This window comes from Kogia breviceps, chromosome 8 (assembly GCF_026419965.1).
Source record: "Kogia breviceps isolate mKogBre1 chromosome 8, mKogBre1 haplotype 1, whole genome shotgun sequence".
Taxonomy (NCBI): domain Eukaryota; kingdom Metazoa; phylum Chordata; class Mammalia; order Artiodactyla; family Physeteridae; genus Kogia; species Kogia breviceps.
The window spans coordinates 116,970,453-116,983,484 of NC_081317.1; the positions used below are offsets into that span (position 1 = coordinate 116,970,453).

Consider the following 13,032-nt stretch of genomic DNA (forward strand, 5'->3'; position numbering starts at 1 on the left):
GGGGAGCGCCCAAAGTACATCAGGTCTGACCTCCGAGGCTAGGGTCTGCGACAAGCTTGTGACCTAAGCGACCGCAGAAGGAAGCTTCGCACACGGGCCCATCTTAGGAGCCCCGGAGGGCAGCACCCCGGAGCGCAGCCCGCGTGAGGCCGGTGAGGAAGACGCGGCTGGAGCCTGGGTGCCGCCGACCAGCGTGTCCGTGGTGACATGGCTGCCGCCCGCCCACACGCGGCACGTGCCCTCCACCCCGCCACGCTTCTGGCCACGCTTCCGGCCGTGTCCCCGCCCTGTCCGCCGGGCCGGCAGCGCGGGGTTCTAGCGACAGTAAAAGAGCAGCAGGGCCCGGGAAGGGACGCGTGAGATACCTTCTGCCGTGCGGCTGGCCGGCGGGCGAGCGGGGGCTGCGGCCTCTCTGGTTCACGGCCTGCACCATCAGGCGTCCCGTGCAGCTGGCGCGGCCCTGCGGGGACAGAGGGGACCGACGGTCAGCGGCCGGCCGCCGCGGCTGCCCCGGTCTAGACGGGGTGCTCTCCCCCGCCGAGCAGCGGGCCGCGGCAGCGCGACCCCGGCCGGTCTCCGGGACACGCCCCCCGGGACGGCTGGTGACGATGCCACCGTCAAGGTCACATACCTACCGCGTGAAGCTAACTCTGAAATCAAACCAGATCATTTCAGTTTTCTGTTTAGTTACATATTTTTTGAATGTTCGTGGTACCCCTTCCCAAAACCTGCATTGAAAGGGCGGCCGGCATGAAAAAATAAGCTTTACGGGACCAGCATGCCTGGGGCGACAAGGAGCAGAGTGACTGCGGCACACCTTGTCCCCATAAAGTGAGAATACCTGAGACTTTAAAACCGGAAGCAGTTAATGCCTGAACCCATGAGGGTCACACGGTAAGGGCCTATTCTAATGAAAAGCTGTAGTTTATAATCTTAAAAAAAATTTTTTATCTGAAGTATAAAGTCTACAGCCACCCCACCGTGAACACACCTGATCTTGTCTGAAGTATAGTTCACTTAACAATATTATATTAGTTTCAGGTGTAAAACAGTGAGTCAATAGTTGTACAGATTATGCCCCATACAAAGTTATGATAACATTTGGCTACATGCGCTGTCTTCTCCCTCCAGTTTGTCAACTGGAAATCGGATAAGTGCCGTCTCGGGACACACAGCAATAGTCAGAGGGCCCGGCTGACAGGAATAAATGGCCCTGGCACTTTGCCCTCTGGTTTAGGCGCCTCTCTCCCTACGTCCAGCAGAGCAGCGAAGCAGACGGTCTCCTCCTGCACTCGCTCCTCTCAGGGCCCCGGCAGACGAGAGGGCCGCTACGCCCCGACGGTGACCGGTGACCGAGAGGGAGCGCGCAGGGTGGGAGCGTGAGAGGCGGGCTGGTGTTTCACACGTACCCCTGGTGAGCCCTATAGCTCCAGGCGGAAGGGGGCGCTGAGAGTCAAAGTCAAGTTGACCCCCGACCCCCACTGTCACTGCAAGTGGCCAGACAGGTGACCAAAGCAGAGGGGTTCTGTGGGTCCTGAACCGCCTTCTGAGTCCCCCCCTTGAGAAGACGCTGGCGGGGACACGGAGGGGGGCCCCATGGCAGGATGCAGGGAGGGGCCCTCGGGGTCTCCCCAAAGCCTGGGCCTCTTCAAGCCATAGTCACCAGAAAGGCCAAGACAGGACCGGTGCGGACGGGACGGTTCGGAAGGACCGAGGAGCTGTTGTAAACACACAAACTGCAGCAGTCTTGTATCGCGGGACACGCACCTTCCTCCACTGAGGCCACAAACGCTGCCTTTCCCGACAATTTCCAAGTATAATGAAGTATAACTTTATGAGGGGAGTTATTTCCAACTTAGATCAACTGGATCTGAAGTTCAGGCCACACGATATGAATTCTCTCATGCTGATCTTACAAACACTTGGGATTCCCTAAAGTAGCTTGAAATCTGTACATCAATTCCATCGAACCCCTCCCGGTCTGTTTCAACCTTTAACCTTGAATTTGGGGAAGCAGATAATGGTGCTAAAAAAAAAAATTCCTCTAACCTGGATTTGAGTTTTGCCTTTTTTCCTAAAGCTTTGGGCAAATCCTAAATTTGTTCAAGCCTACGTTTCTTCTTTTGTAAAAGGTGGGGCACTGTACCTCACAAGGGCGCCGCAAAGATTAACTGATAAAATCTATGATCATCTTGTTCATAGTAAACGTACTTGAGGTCATCATCACTGCTGACTCCGCCACCGCTGCTGGTACTGTGTTTCTCTGGGTCTGTGACATCAGGTGTGCACACTGAGGTGATTTTTAGGGGCCCAGCAGCTTGGCTGACTCCAGTGAAATTTTCCAAGTAGATGTATTTTGCTCGCGGTAGGCTCTTACCTCGTTCGCTTCCTTCAGAGGCCTCTTTTAACCAGTGCCCCCCGGCCCCTCAGGCTCTCAGTGCTGGGATGAGCCCCAGATGCCTGCCCGTGGCTCCTGTGCCCTGGGTTTGTTTGTAACCAGTTCTGTCCCTTAGACGAGGCAGGCGACACGCTCCTAGGTGAGGGTCCTCGTCTGTCGAACAGGACCCTGCTGGTCATCCTGCAGGGAGGGGCTCTTAGGATGATTCAACGAGTCAACAGGGGTCGAGTACTTGGTGGTGTGTCTGGCACATGCTAAACGCTCAAAATGTTAAATTTTTATAGCATTGGATACAGATGTAACTATAATAACCACCAGATGGACAGGAACTGTTTTGTTCAACACCATGTTTTCCATATGAATGGAGTTTCCTGCCCTCCCTCCTTCCACTCACCCGCCCTTCCTTCTTTCCCTTTCCTTTCTCTCCTCTTTGCTCTCTTTCTCTTTTTCTGGTTATTAGGATGCAGCTTCCTCCAGAGGAAAAGCCAAGTACTCCACGTGCAGGAGGGAGACTGTGTGGGGAGCAGACCAACCTTTCCCCACCTCACGCCGGTGTCCGCACGGCGCCACGCACACAGGTACCTCCCGGGTGGCTGACGGCTGCGTCCGAGGCCCAGGAGGAGAGGGGTCCTGCCCAACCCTAAGCACTGTCTGTGCCTGGGACACACTCCGTCTCCCTCCCCCGCTCCCAAACACACGGTGAACAGGTTGTAAAGAGTACACATTTCTACCACGCTTTCAAGACGTTTACTGCGATTGCTTAGAACCCTACACATACTGCCCCAGAACCTTCCTTAACTTCCCAAACTTAAGAAAACGGCACATGCTGTCATTTGTCACCTTGTTATTCCCACACCATCCTCCACTTCGGAACAGAAAGGGGAAGGGCCTGGAGTTCAGGAGGCAGAACGGTGACTTTGATAATATACTGAAACCGGTGAAATATATTACTAATAACAAGTGAACGGGACTACTTGGAAAGAAACCAAAGTAGCGAGTGGTGTAATTTTGACATTTTCAGTCCAGAACTCAGGGAAGCATTTGTGAAAAGATGCCTCCAATGTGAACGATAGAAAGTTCAGATTTTTAAGTCTGAATGTTTTCTGAGGAAGATCATCCAAAATGAGCATCCAGTGATTTTACTCCTACAAATGTGCCGATTAACCTAGTAAAACTGCCACCATTCCAGGCTCAGGGGCACATTAACGCTGCCTGTTCGCTTTCAACTGTCTCTTTTTGCTTTATCATTTAACACGTGAAGGAATAACGGAAGTGAATGTCTGAAGGGATGCTTGGAAGGTGCCAGAAAACCTTATACCGTTGAAACACACACAACCAACAAACCAGCCTTTTAAATGTAACTCAGCTGCTCACTGCTTTTCTATGCCAGACAAGTCCTCAGTGTTTAAAGCTACAGCGCGAATCACGCGTTTGAATTCTTAAGGTGGTTCTCTGTTAACCATCCAGCTTGCAACGCGTGTCTGAGGCCTCCTGCAAGGCCAGTGATTTACGTGCTACGGACAAAACATCTGCTATGAAATCTAACTTGCGGCCCGCAGGTCTCAGGAAAGCCTGCCGCTTGCACACACAATGCAACTGGAGGGCGCAGCAAACGGTGCAGGACAGCCATTCCAAACCAGAGAGCAGGACAGGGGAACCTAGCAACGCAGCAAAACAGAGTCAAACATCTGTGTCTCGATTCCGCCGTGTCCTCCAGACGGGATCAGAGTCGGACGTACGCGGCGCCTGTGGTCCTCGGTCTGGCACCCGCCTGCCGCGGCGCAGCGCACTCCCTCAGGATCCCACTCAACCGCGCGACTGCCGCCCAGGAGCTGCCGGGCGGAGGATGGCGCCCAGGGCGCTGGGTTCTGCCCCAGGCGGAAACTGCACGCCATCAACGACGTCTAACGTGTTTCTTATTCCCCGAAGACTGACCCAGGTGGAAAATTACTCTATAAAATCATCTGCTGACCGTATTTTCCTCTTTCCTTGCTTCTCACCCTTCTGTTGGCTGCTCTCGGGAATCACCTCCCGCTGCTCTGGAGAGCTCGGCCACCTGTGTTTCATCACCGAACTCAGTTTTCCATCAGCCTTCTCCTCCTTCCCTCGGTCACTTCACATTGCGGAAGCTACGGTGTACCAGAAAAGAGATGGAGTTGTTTCCCTCCCAAACCCCAATCCTTCCATAACGTGGAAAAAAATGAAGGTACCAAAGGGCGTCAAGGAAGCAGGGAGCCCAGGTCAGCGGACCCCACGTTATGCTTCGGGGACTAACGTATCTTGAAAAACTTAGCTTTAACGTTTGAGATTTATTTTCAGTGCCTATTTACATCATGCTTCTTTTAAACCGTGCTTTCATTCACCAATTACAAGAATGGCGAAGTCCTTTACTATATCCCATAGCAGCTGCTTCTGAAGTTGAGACTATGGAGTGTGACGCATTTCTGTCTCCATGTTCCTACGGCAACAAGTGACAAGCTGCAGCAAGGAGCAGGCAGAGAAACAGGGTGTCGCTCGTCAGGGCTGAAACGCCACTTTGTTTTCCTAAGTGGGCAGGAAGTTCACTCCAGTTTCTCGGTGATGACTCACAAAGCCCACACCTGGCAGGTGCGGACACACCTGCTACTGAAGAGCCGGCCGGAGGAGGAGTCTCACCCCTGCGCGGGACAGCAACCAGGCGACTCACTCAGAAACTCGGAGGAGCGACTGCCACGTACCATAAGCACCAGCACTCACAGCCGTGTGGGGCTGCGGCCCAACGCCCACGCTTAGGATGTCCTCAGACCCCCCTCAGGAGCCTCTCCTCAGACGCCTGCCTTTCGGTCATTTCGGTAGCAAAGGAGACGCTTAGTTACGAGCGCGCACCCCGTTAAAGAGGATCCTCGTGGGCCCGACCTCGAGAGCCAGCGGGACTCCGGCATCAGGACCTGCCCTGTCACCGGGGCCTCGAGGGCTCTGGGGCCCAGGGCAGCCGCACCGCTGTCTGCTTGACTCACAGACAGGACGGGAGAGTCTGCTAGGAGAGCCGGGCTTCTGGTGACCGGAGGTAAACGGCCACTCCTCGTTTCCGTCTCGCCTCCGAAAGGTAAAGGGCGAAGCAGCAGCCAGGGTGAGCCACGGGGCGCGTGGCCAGGGCTCGGCGGAAGCAGCACAGCGCGGCCCGGCCCGAGGGCAGCGCCCGCCGTCGGGGGTCTCCTCGCGGCCGCGGCGCGGCTCCGCCAGCACAGCTGTGTACGGGGGGGTCTACGGCCGAGCCCTCCTCCCGGGGCCCCGGCTGTGCAGTTGCACCCGGGACGCCCCTCCCGGGCGGAGGCCGGAAGGCCCTGCGCCGGCACCGCGATGCGGAGAGGGCCCCGCCCGCACCGACTTCTGCACCCCCGGCGCTGAGGGCGGGACGCGGCCGGGCTCCACGGCCCCGCCGGCTCAGTGCCACTCCGAGGAGGGCGACCAGCGCCCTCGAACTTAAACAGCGGCGACAACCTGCACTTCTGGAAGCACGTCGCATGCAGGTAAACCGAGCGCTTTACGCGCATCGTTTAAATTCGTATTCTTTTTCTCACTGCATGGCGCGGAAGCGGGCGCAGAGGTTCAGGACTCGCTAAAGGCCACGCGGCCATAACCAAGCTCAGACCTGCCCGGTGCCCCGGAAGTGCACCCTCCGCTCTTCCGAACCGTCCCTACCGCCTCCACGCCAGGTCTTCGCTGCGTCACTTCCGTCTTCTGACTTTGCCCCGCCTCCTTTCCCACGCTGACATGGGCATCTTCAGCCCTCCTTCACCTGGTTGGCCAGGGGTTTAATAAACACGCAGAGACCGCCACCCTGGAGCCCAGACGCCTGCCCGCTCCCACCTGCCTGGTCCTTCCCGTTAGAACTTTCCCACGTGGAAAGATACGTCACCTGAAGAAGACTAGAAGCGACTCTAAACTGCAGTCTGACATTTACCTTCTCTTGTTCTATAAACCTGCTCACTCCGGTAACAGTTCAAAACATTCACTAGGAAAAACGCCTCGAAGTGGACAGTGGGACCCCAGGAATGGTGAGCACATAAGGAACACAGTGAATTTTCTAGCTGCATAACCCACCCTAGCCTTTCTAGGGCACAAGAGAAATAAAGAACCCAGAGCGAAGAAAAATTCTGGATTTTGTTGAGCACTCCACTGCTTTTTTAGGAGGCAGAAAACTGAAAATCGAAATTGGTTAATAGAGTTGTAGTAGTAACATCAAAGATCAAAGATCACAGACCACCATAAGAAATGTAATAATAATTAAAAAGTCTGAACTATAACAAGAATTACCAAATGTAACACAGACATGTAAAGTGAGCAAATGCTGTTAGAAAAACAGCAGTGATAGACTTACTCAACACGGGGTTGCCACAAAACTTCAATTTGTAAAAAACGCAATATCTACAAAGTGCAATAAAGATGCAATTTAAAAAAAAGTAGTCAAGGAAACATACTAAAAATATAATTTTAAAAAAGAAAGTTCCACTTTCGTTCCCTCAAATACAAACAACATGAACACAAATAAGCATTAAAATGTATCTTATTAGTAAAGGTTGTGATTTTGACTATTTTTCAAAGGGATGGTCATGCGTTAGTTGATTGAAAAGTTAGAACCTTAAGAAGGCGCTTAAATTGGAAACTGTCTGTTGTCAGTGAAGAGTCGGCTGTCCTGGATCACAGCCTGATTTGTGGGCAATTTCAGTTTCACTGGTACCATCACTGCAGAAATGTATCTTTACATGACAATGTAACCTTAGGACAGGATAACACTGTACAAACTTTCACAAGTCTGTAAGCTTTGCTAAAATTATTTGTATCATTTTCTAACACTTAATATTTCCTTCAAAAGAAATAATGAAATAGGGAATGATATAAATAGATCAGAGATTTTTTAAAAAGATAACTTCTGGGCAATCTTCATCAGTTACATAATAAAACTGTTAACTTTAGGTTTCTTTTGTAAAAAAGAGTTTTTTACCAAAATGGGAAAAGAATTTGAAAAAGAATATATATATATATATATGTGTGTGTGTGTGTGTAACTGAATTACTTTGCTGTACAACTGAAACTAACATTGTAAATCAACTATAGTCTAATATAAAATAAAATTTTTTTAAAAAATGTGTTATTTACATGATTTCTGCAGACTTCATAAAATACCCAGTCAGATATTGAGCTTGTAAGGCACAAAATCACTTCTCACATATTTCTGTGTACCCAGTATAGCACCTAAAATATACAAGATATTCAATAAAAAAGAATTTGCAGGCTTGAATCGGGAACATGGTACCCACTAGCTGGGTACCATGTTAAATTCTAAGTAGTCAACCGATTTTTTGACCCTAAATCTAAGGGCAACTACAAAACATTTGGGTGTAAACAAACAAACAAAAATTCTGAATGCTGTATGTATGTTCTATCGAAATTATAATTTGTCCACACTTACACATTACTTAAATTCCACTGAATTAGGTGTGCGTGTATTTCTTCTAAATATTTTATTTTCTGAGTTTTCCTACCACAGCCTATCCATACCCCTCACTCTCCTTTCTCCTGAGAACATAACCCTACCTGCAATCACATGGTTTATGCATTTGTTTACTGGCTTATCTTCTGTCTCGGGACCTCGTCCCCTGAAGCACTGCAGCTCCATCGCCCACATGACAGGTGTACATATCAGGCTCTCGATAATATTTATGGAAAGAATGCACATCTGCACCGGAATTATTCATGTAGACAAACATCTCAAGGAATAGATAAATATTAAGAAAGAATGTTTCTATCCTGGGAAACCACGCTGGATGGAGAAATGGGAAAACAGTTTTAAGTCAAAGAGGCAGGATCTCCGTTAGCCAAGCAGCTCCTCTGCCCGGGAAACCCCACCACCGTGAGCACAGGCCCGAGGCCACCGCGCATCCCCACCTGAGGGCTCGAAGCCATGATCGTGTAATTCCCGTCATCGTCCAGGGTGGAGGCCGCGGTATGCAGAGAGCAGGTCCCATCAGGGTCGCTCCAGATGCTGTAGTGATCATTCTTGGGAGAGATCTGCTTCCCATCTTTAAACCAGTAGGTCTGAGGGGGAAGGCAGAGATGAAGGTGAGGCCCTGTGAGCGGAGGGGCACGGGCCGCCCTGAGCTCCCGAGTTAAAGCACGAGGCAGGACGTCGCGGCAGGACCTTGACTTCCGAGTGAAAAGGGTAGGTGGCAAGCAAGTTGAATTCTATTTCAGTTTTAGAAATTACATAGCCTCTTTTTATTTTTAAGAAGACGTATATAAGCAGGCATTTACATTCATCCACTATTTATATGGAGGACAGTGATGATTTCTGAGCTGGCATCCCAGTTTTCTTTTTGCTTCTATTTCAAGCGTCCCGAATGAAAATGTATTACTTGTAAAGGTAAAAAGGTTATTGTAGAGAACAAAACCAGAACCTAAACCCCAGTGATTCCTTGGAATCGTGTCAAACAGAACAGGGTGTGAGGAGTTGGGGCAGGTGAGGGGGGGTGACGGGGGAACGCTATCGCTTTAATTCCCAGCCGAGGGGCACAGGACGGAAGGTTACAGTTCGTCAGCTCCACTACGTTAAAGAACACACAGTAATATTAAAATGTATAATAATTTTCAAATAATATTTTAACTTGGGGTGATAGAATATTAAATGTGAAAAATAAAGTAAAAACCTTGACTAAATAAAAAATTCGAAATGGTCAAACGAGCTCTTCTAAAGGTCGTCCTTCCCTTCCTCACCTTTAAGCAAGATCCCGGGTCTGTGCGTCTCTCATGGTTTGGTTATTATTTCTGACTCGATCATGAACTGTACAGATGAAGACGGGCCACAGTTTGGGTCAGAGAGGCGGCAGCCCTAACACAGCTGGGATGCTGCACTGGCCCCTCCACGCTTGCCACCGGGAGGGAAATACATCCTCCCTTTTCAAGCCATAGCAGGTTCTTTGTGGTCACTTTTGTTCCTTGCAACCAAAAGCATTCCTGATTCCCGACAGAAGAAACTTAGTTCAGAGCTTGCAGTTTTAAAATGAAATTCTTCCTGCATGTACATCAATATGTCAGTTGAGACCACAGCTGGCCTTCCAATTCCACTCCCTGTCAAAGCCTCTGAATCTGAAAAATCTTTCTTAAAACTTCCATGTCTAAGATAGGAAAAGGCTAAAGATAGACGGCAGGAAGTAAGTGCAAGAGCAATCAGGACCTGACCGCTGTAGCTTTTCCTACCCTTAGTTCTCAATTAGTTCCACGTTTATAGGAACTATATTATTAATCTCCAGAACCTAAAAGTTCACCATCAAACAGACTAATAACTTTCAGTTCTAAAAGTTAAGTTACATAAGGCGTGATACTTTGTAATTATCGTGCTCTTAGTGGTTGGATTATTTCCAATGGAACAAAGAAGCTGTGATTAGTACATAATTTCTCCCTTTTGCATTCTTGCCACTATGCCAGTTCTTTAGAATTATTTCTCTCCTTTAATCATATTTTTCACCTCTATTGTACTTGGAATACAACTTTTAAATGAGATTAAGAGACAGTTCCAAAACTTTACCAAGACTGCTAAGAGACAGGGCAGGAAGGGTACAAGAGATGAAAACAGGGTGAACTAGAAATTCTCTTCCATCTTCTCATATCTCAATGGAACAAGCATGTCAAGGGCAGAATTAAAAAAAAAAAAAACATAAGCTAAAAAAATGTATATATATATATATATTTTTTTGGTACGCGGGCCTCTCACTGCTGTAGCCTCTCCTGTTGCGGAGCACAGGCTCCGGACGCGCAGGCTCAGTGGCCACGGCTCACGGGCCCAGCCGCTCTGCGGCATGTGGGATCCTCCCAGACCGGGGCACGAACCCGCGTCCCCTGCATCAGCAGGCAGATTCTCAACCACTGAGCCACCAGGGAAGCCCCAAAATGTATAGTTTTAAACACGATGAGTACTCCATACTCCAACAATCCTAATATAATTTCTGGAACATGTGCAGGAGAAACAGGTTTCAATAAACCAGGGAGGGAAGAAAAAGAATGGCAAGCAGGAAAACAGAAGAATATCTAACAGGAAAAAGTTCTGGAAAATCAACCTCTTAACGGCTGTGAAACATTCAAGGTTGTAGGAGAACAAGACAGCCACGTTAAAACAAACGCCCGCCTCTCGAGCGAACATAATGTTCTTTAAGAACAGATTCAGTGATCTTAGAACCCGATCAGTAATCTTGCCTTGAGTAAGGTTTAAAAAGAACGTGGGGTTCTTTTTGTGACTATTTTGGAAGTTCATGATATAATTATGAGCTCCCCTCATAAGCTGCATGTTTATTTTTAATACATGCATTTGATATCATGTTTGTGAACACACACCAATGATCCAATTATGTCAAGATAATACAGAAGTGTTCTCTCACAACAGTTGATTTGTGAAGTCTCATTAGGAGGTGGCAATGGCTCTCAGAATAGAAAGCTAATTTTTTTGGTCTATCCTTTTCTGACTGTGGGGCAGGGATTCGGTTTTAGGGAAAGAGTATGGTGGTAAAACTCTCCTTACTGTGAAACAGAACGATGGGTGGAGCCACAGAGCACGGGATCCTCAAAGTTTCAGGTGTGGTCTCGGCCCTGCCCCTTCTCCTGCCTCACTCATTCTCATTCTGGCTCTTTCACACCAGCCCCCGTTGAAATGTTAACTTCAGCGCATAGAGTTTTCATTTTTGTATGCTTATTGTACACGTGCCTTGTCTCTGGTCCTGTTCTTTCACTAAAGTGTTTATTCCTTTTAGAATTGTTTCCATCACTTTAAACACAGTAATTTCAGAGGAGTCCCCTCAGGACGGCTCTATCCTGTGCAGCACCTTGGCTTCTGTTCTCCAGTTTCTTTTGCTGTGGACTCTGTTTGCTCGCAGGGTGAGTTTTTCTGGTGAACTCACTTTTTCCCCCTCCTGCCCTGCAGATGTCTGACAGGCCCCAGTGTGGACGTCTTCTATGGAGCAATTTTTACTTGCTTCTGCCAGAAACCTTAGGATTATAATCATCCTGGACTAAATTTCATATTAATTTCTCGGCTTTGGGCTCTGTATCCTGTGAGAGTGTGAATCTGGAGTTCCAGTTTCTCACGGGTGCCTCTTTTATTCTCTTCTCTCAAGTTCTAGGGAAAAGTGTAGTCCTGTTTGCCACTTTGCGGGGCCAGTGAGCAGTGACTCTAGTCTCTCCTTAAAGAGAGGGCCACCCTCCCTCGTTCCAGCACCTCCCGTGCTCGCAGGGACAGGGCTCCGGCCAGGCCAGCCTCGTCCTCGGTACCAGCAGCTTCTCGGAGGACCCTCTCTCAGTGTTCCTGCTCCCACCGCCCCCGTAAACGCAGGGGGCCTTGGTTTTGTAGACTAAAGATCTGAAGTTTCCATCATCTGTGGTAGCTTTATCCCTCTGTCTGGTACAGAGCACGGGTGGATTCAAGTTCAAGCCTGGCCACTCACAGCTTTCGGACCTTGGGAAAGTTCATTAACCTCCCTGAGCTCAGCGCAGTCGTCTGCAATGTGGGTGTAACGATGGTGACATCATATGCGTAAATGACGTGGGCTACGAAAAGCTCCGTGTCCGTTATTCTACTATTCTACTCTGTCCTGTCCTGTTCTATTCTTCTACCCTTGCTGGTTTCCAGTGCCTCCTGAGGACGGCCCTGAACTCAACGTTTTACATCACGGGTACTGAGAGGCTCAGTCTGCACCCGTTCCTCCTAACGCTGTAAGGGTGTGTGGCACGTGCTGGAAGCCAAACTCATCCTCGGGGAACATAACTCTTAAGAAGCCTTGTTGCAGCTCACCTTCGGCTTTGGATTGCCGGTCACCCTGCATGTGAAGGTCACGGGCATCCCCTCAAAGATCTTGAAATGCTTCAGCTTCATCTCGAAGAATGGGGCCACTCCACTCTCCACAGACGCGTCCCCACAGGGAACCTCTTCCCCTGATTCCTCCACAGGGGACCTTTCCAGCCTGTACTCGATTTCACTGATGAGCCTCTGCTCACAGCTGGAGACTCTGTACTCCTAAATCAGAGAGAAGGGTCACGTCACCGACCTCGCTCCACGTGGTACGAAGTCCCCCAAGCCCCACGTCTTACCCCCCCCTCCAGTGAGGCACCCAGAAGACAGTGATGTTTTTACCACAGAGATAAAAATGGAGCCTGTGCCCAATTCAATTCCATATAAAACAAAGAACATCTGGAAGTAAGTCTGTATAATATTTCAAACTGTCCTCAAGTCCTAACATCCAAAACAAAACAAAACCAACTACGAAGATGAATTTCCTTCTCTCTTCTCTTGGGGCGGGGAGAAGAAAGAAAAAGGCAACAGTCATTCCTAAATCATTCATAAAAAGGAAACGGGATGGCACACTGATTCCACTGTCTGGTGGGGCACTGCCTCAGAAGGGCAGCCGCACAGGCGGTGAACAGCTGCAGGATCACTCGGCCTCGTAGCAAACGAGTGATGCACAAATGGCACCGCGATCCCTCCTCCTAACAACCCTTGCCACACAGCCTCGGGCTCTCGCTCGCCTCGGCAGCTCTGAGCAACCATTCTCCACCCGAGGACTGACGGTCCAGTCAAATGTTTGGTTAAAAAAAAAGGAGCAGGGCTTCCC

General features: G+C 49.5%; 2 protein-coding genes across 20 annotated transcripts in view; one reads left to right on the forward strand and one right to left on the reverse strand.

The window, feature by feature from the left end:
- The window catches only part of CBR4 (carbonyl reductase 4), a 153,771-nt gene that overhangs the window by 83,487 nt on the left and 57,252 nt on the right, over positions 1-13,032 (forward strand). For 2 of the 6 annotated variants that reach the window (XR_010841696.1, XR_010841697.1), the window contains one exon: positions 2,859-3,104. The exons of 3 other annotated variants lie outside the window; for them this stretch is intronic. The gene's annotated coding sequence lies outside the window, so the exon portion shown is untranslated. Of the gene's footprint in view, positions 1-2,858; positions 3,105-3,659; positions 7,310-13,032 lie in introns of those variants that run through there. One more of the 6 variants, XR_010841698.1, reaches the window with a different exon arrangement.
- The window catches only part of PALLD (palladin, cytoskeletal associated protein), a 391,482-nt gene that overhangs the window by 12,473 nt on the left and 365,977 nt on the right, over positions 1-13,032 (reverse strand). For all 14 annotated transcript variants that reach the window (XM_059071515.2, XM_067040076.1, XM_059071514.2 and 11 more), the window contains 3 exons: positions 12,216-12,437; positions 8,327-8,476; positions 366-460 (listed from right to left, as the gene is read on the reverse strand). In XM_059071515.2, the coding sequence (XP_058927498.1) occupies positions 366-460; positions 8,327-8,476; positions 12,216-12,437 (467 nt within the window). The remainder of the gene's footprint in view (positions 1-365; positions 461-8,326; positions 8,477-12,215; positions 12,438-13,032) is intronic.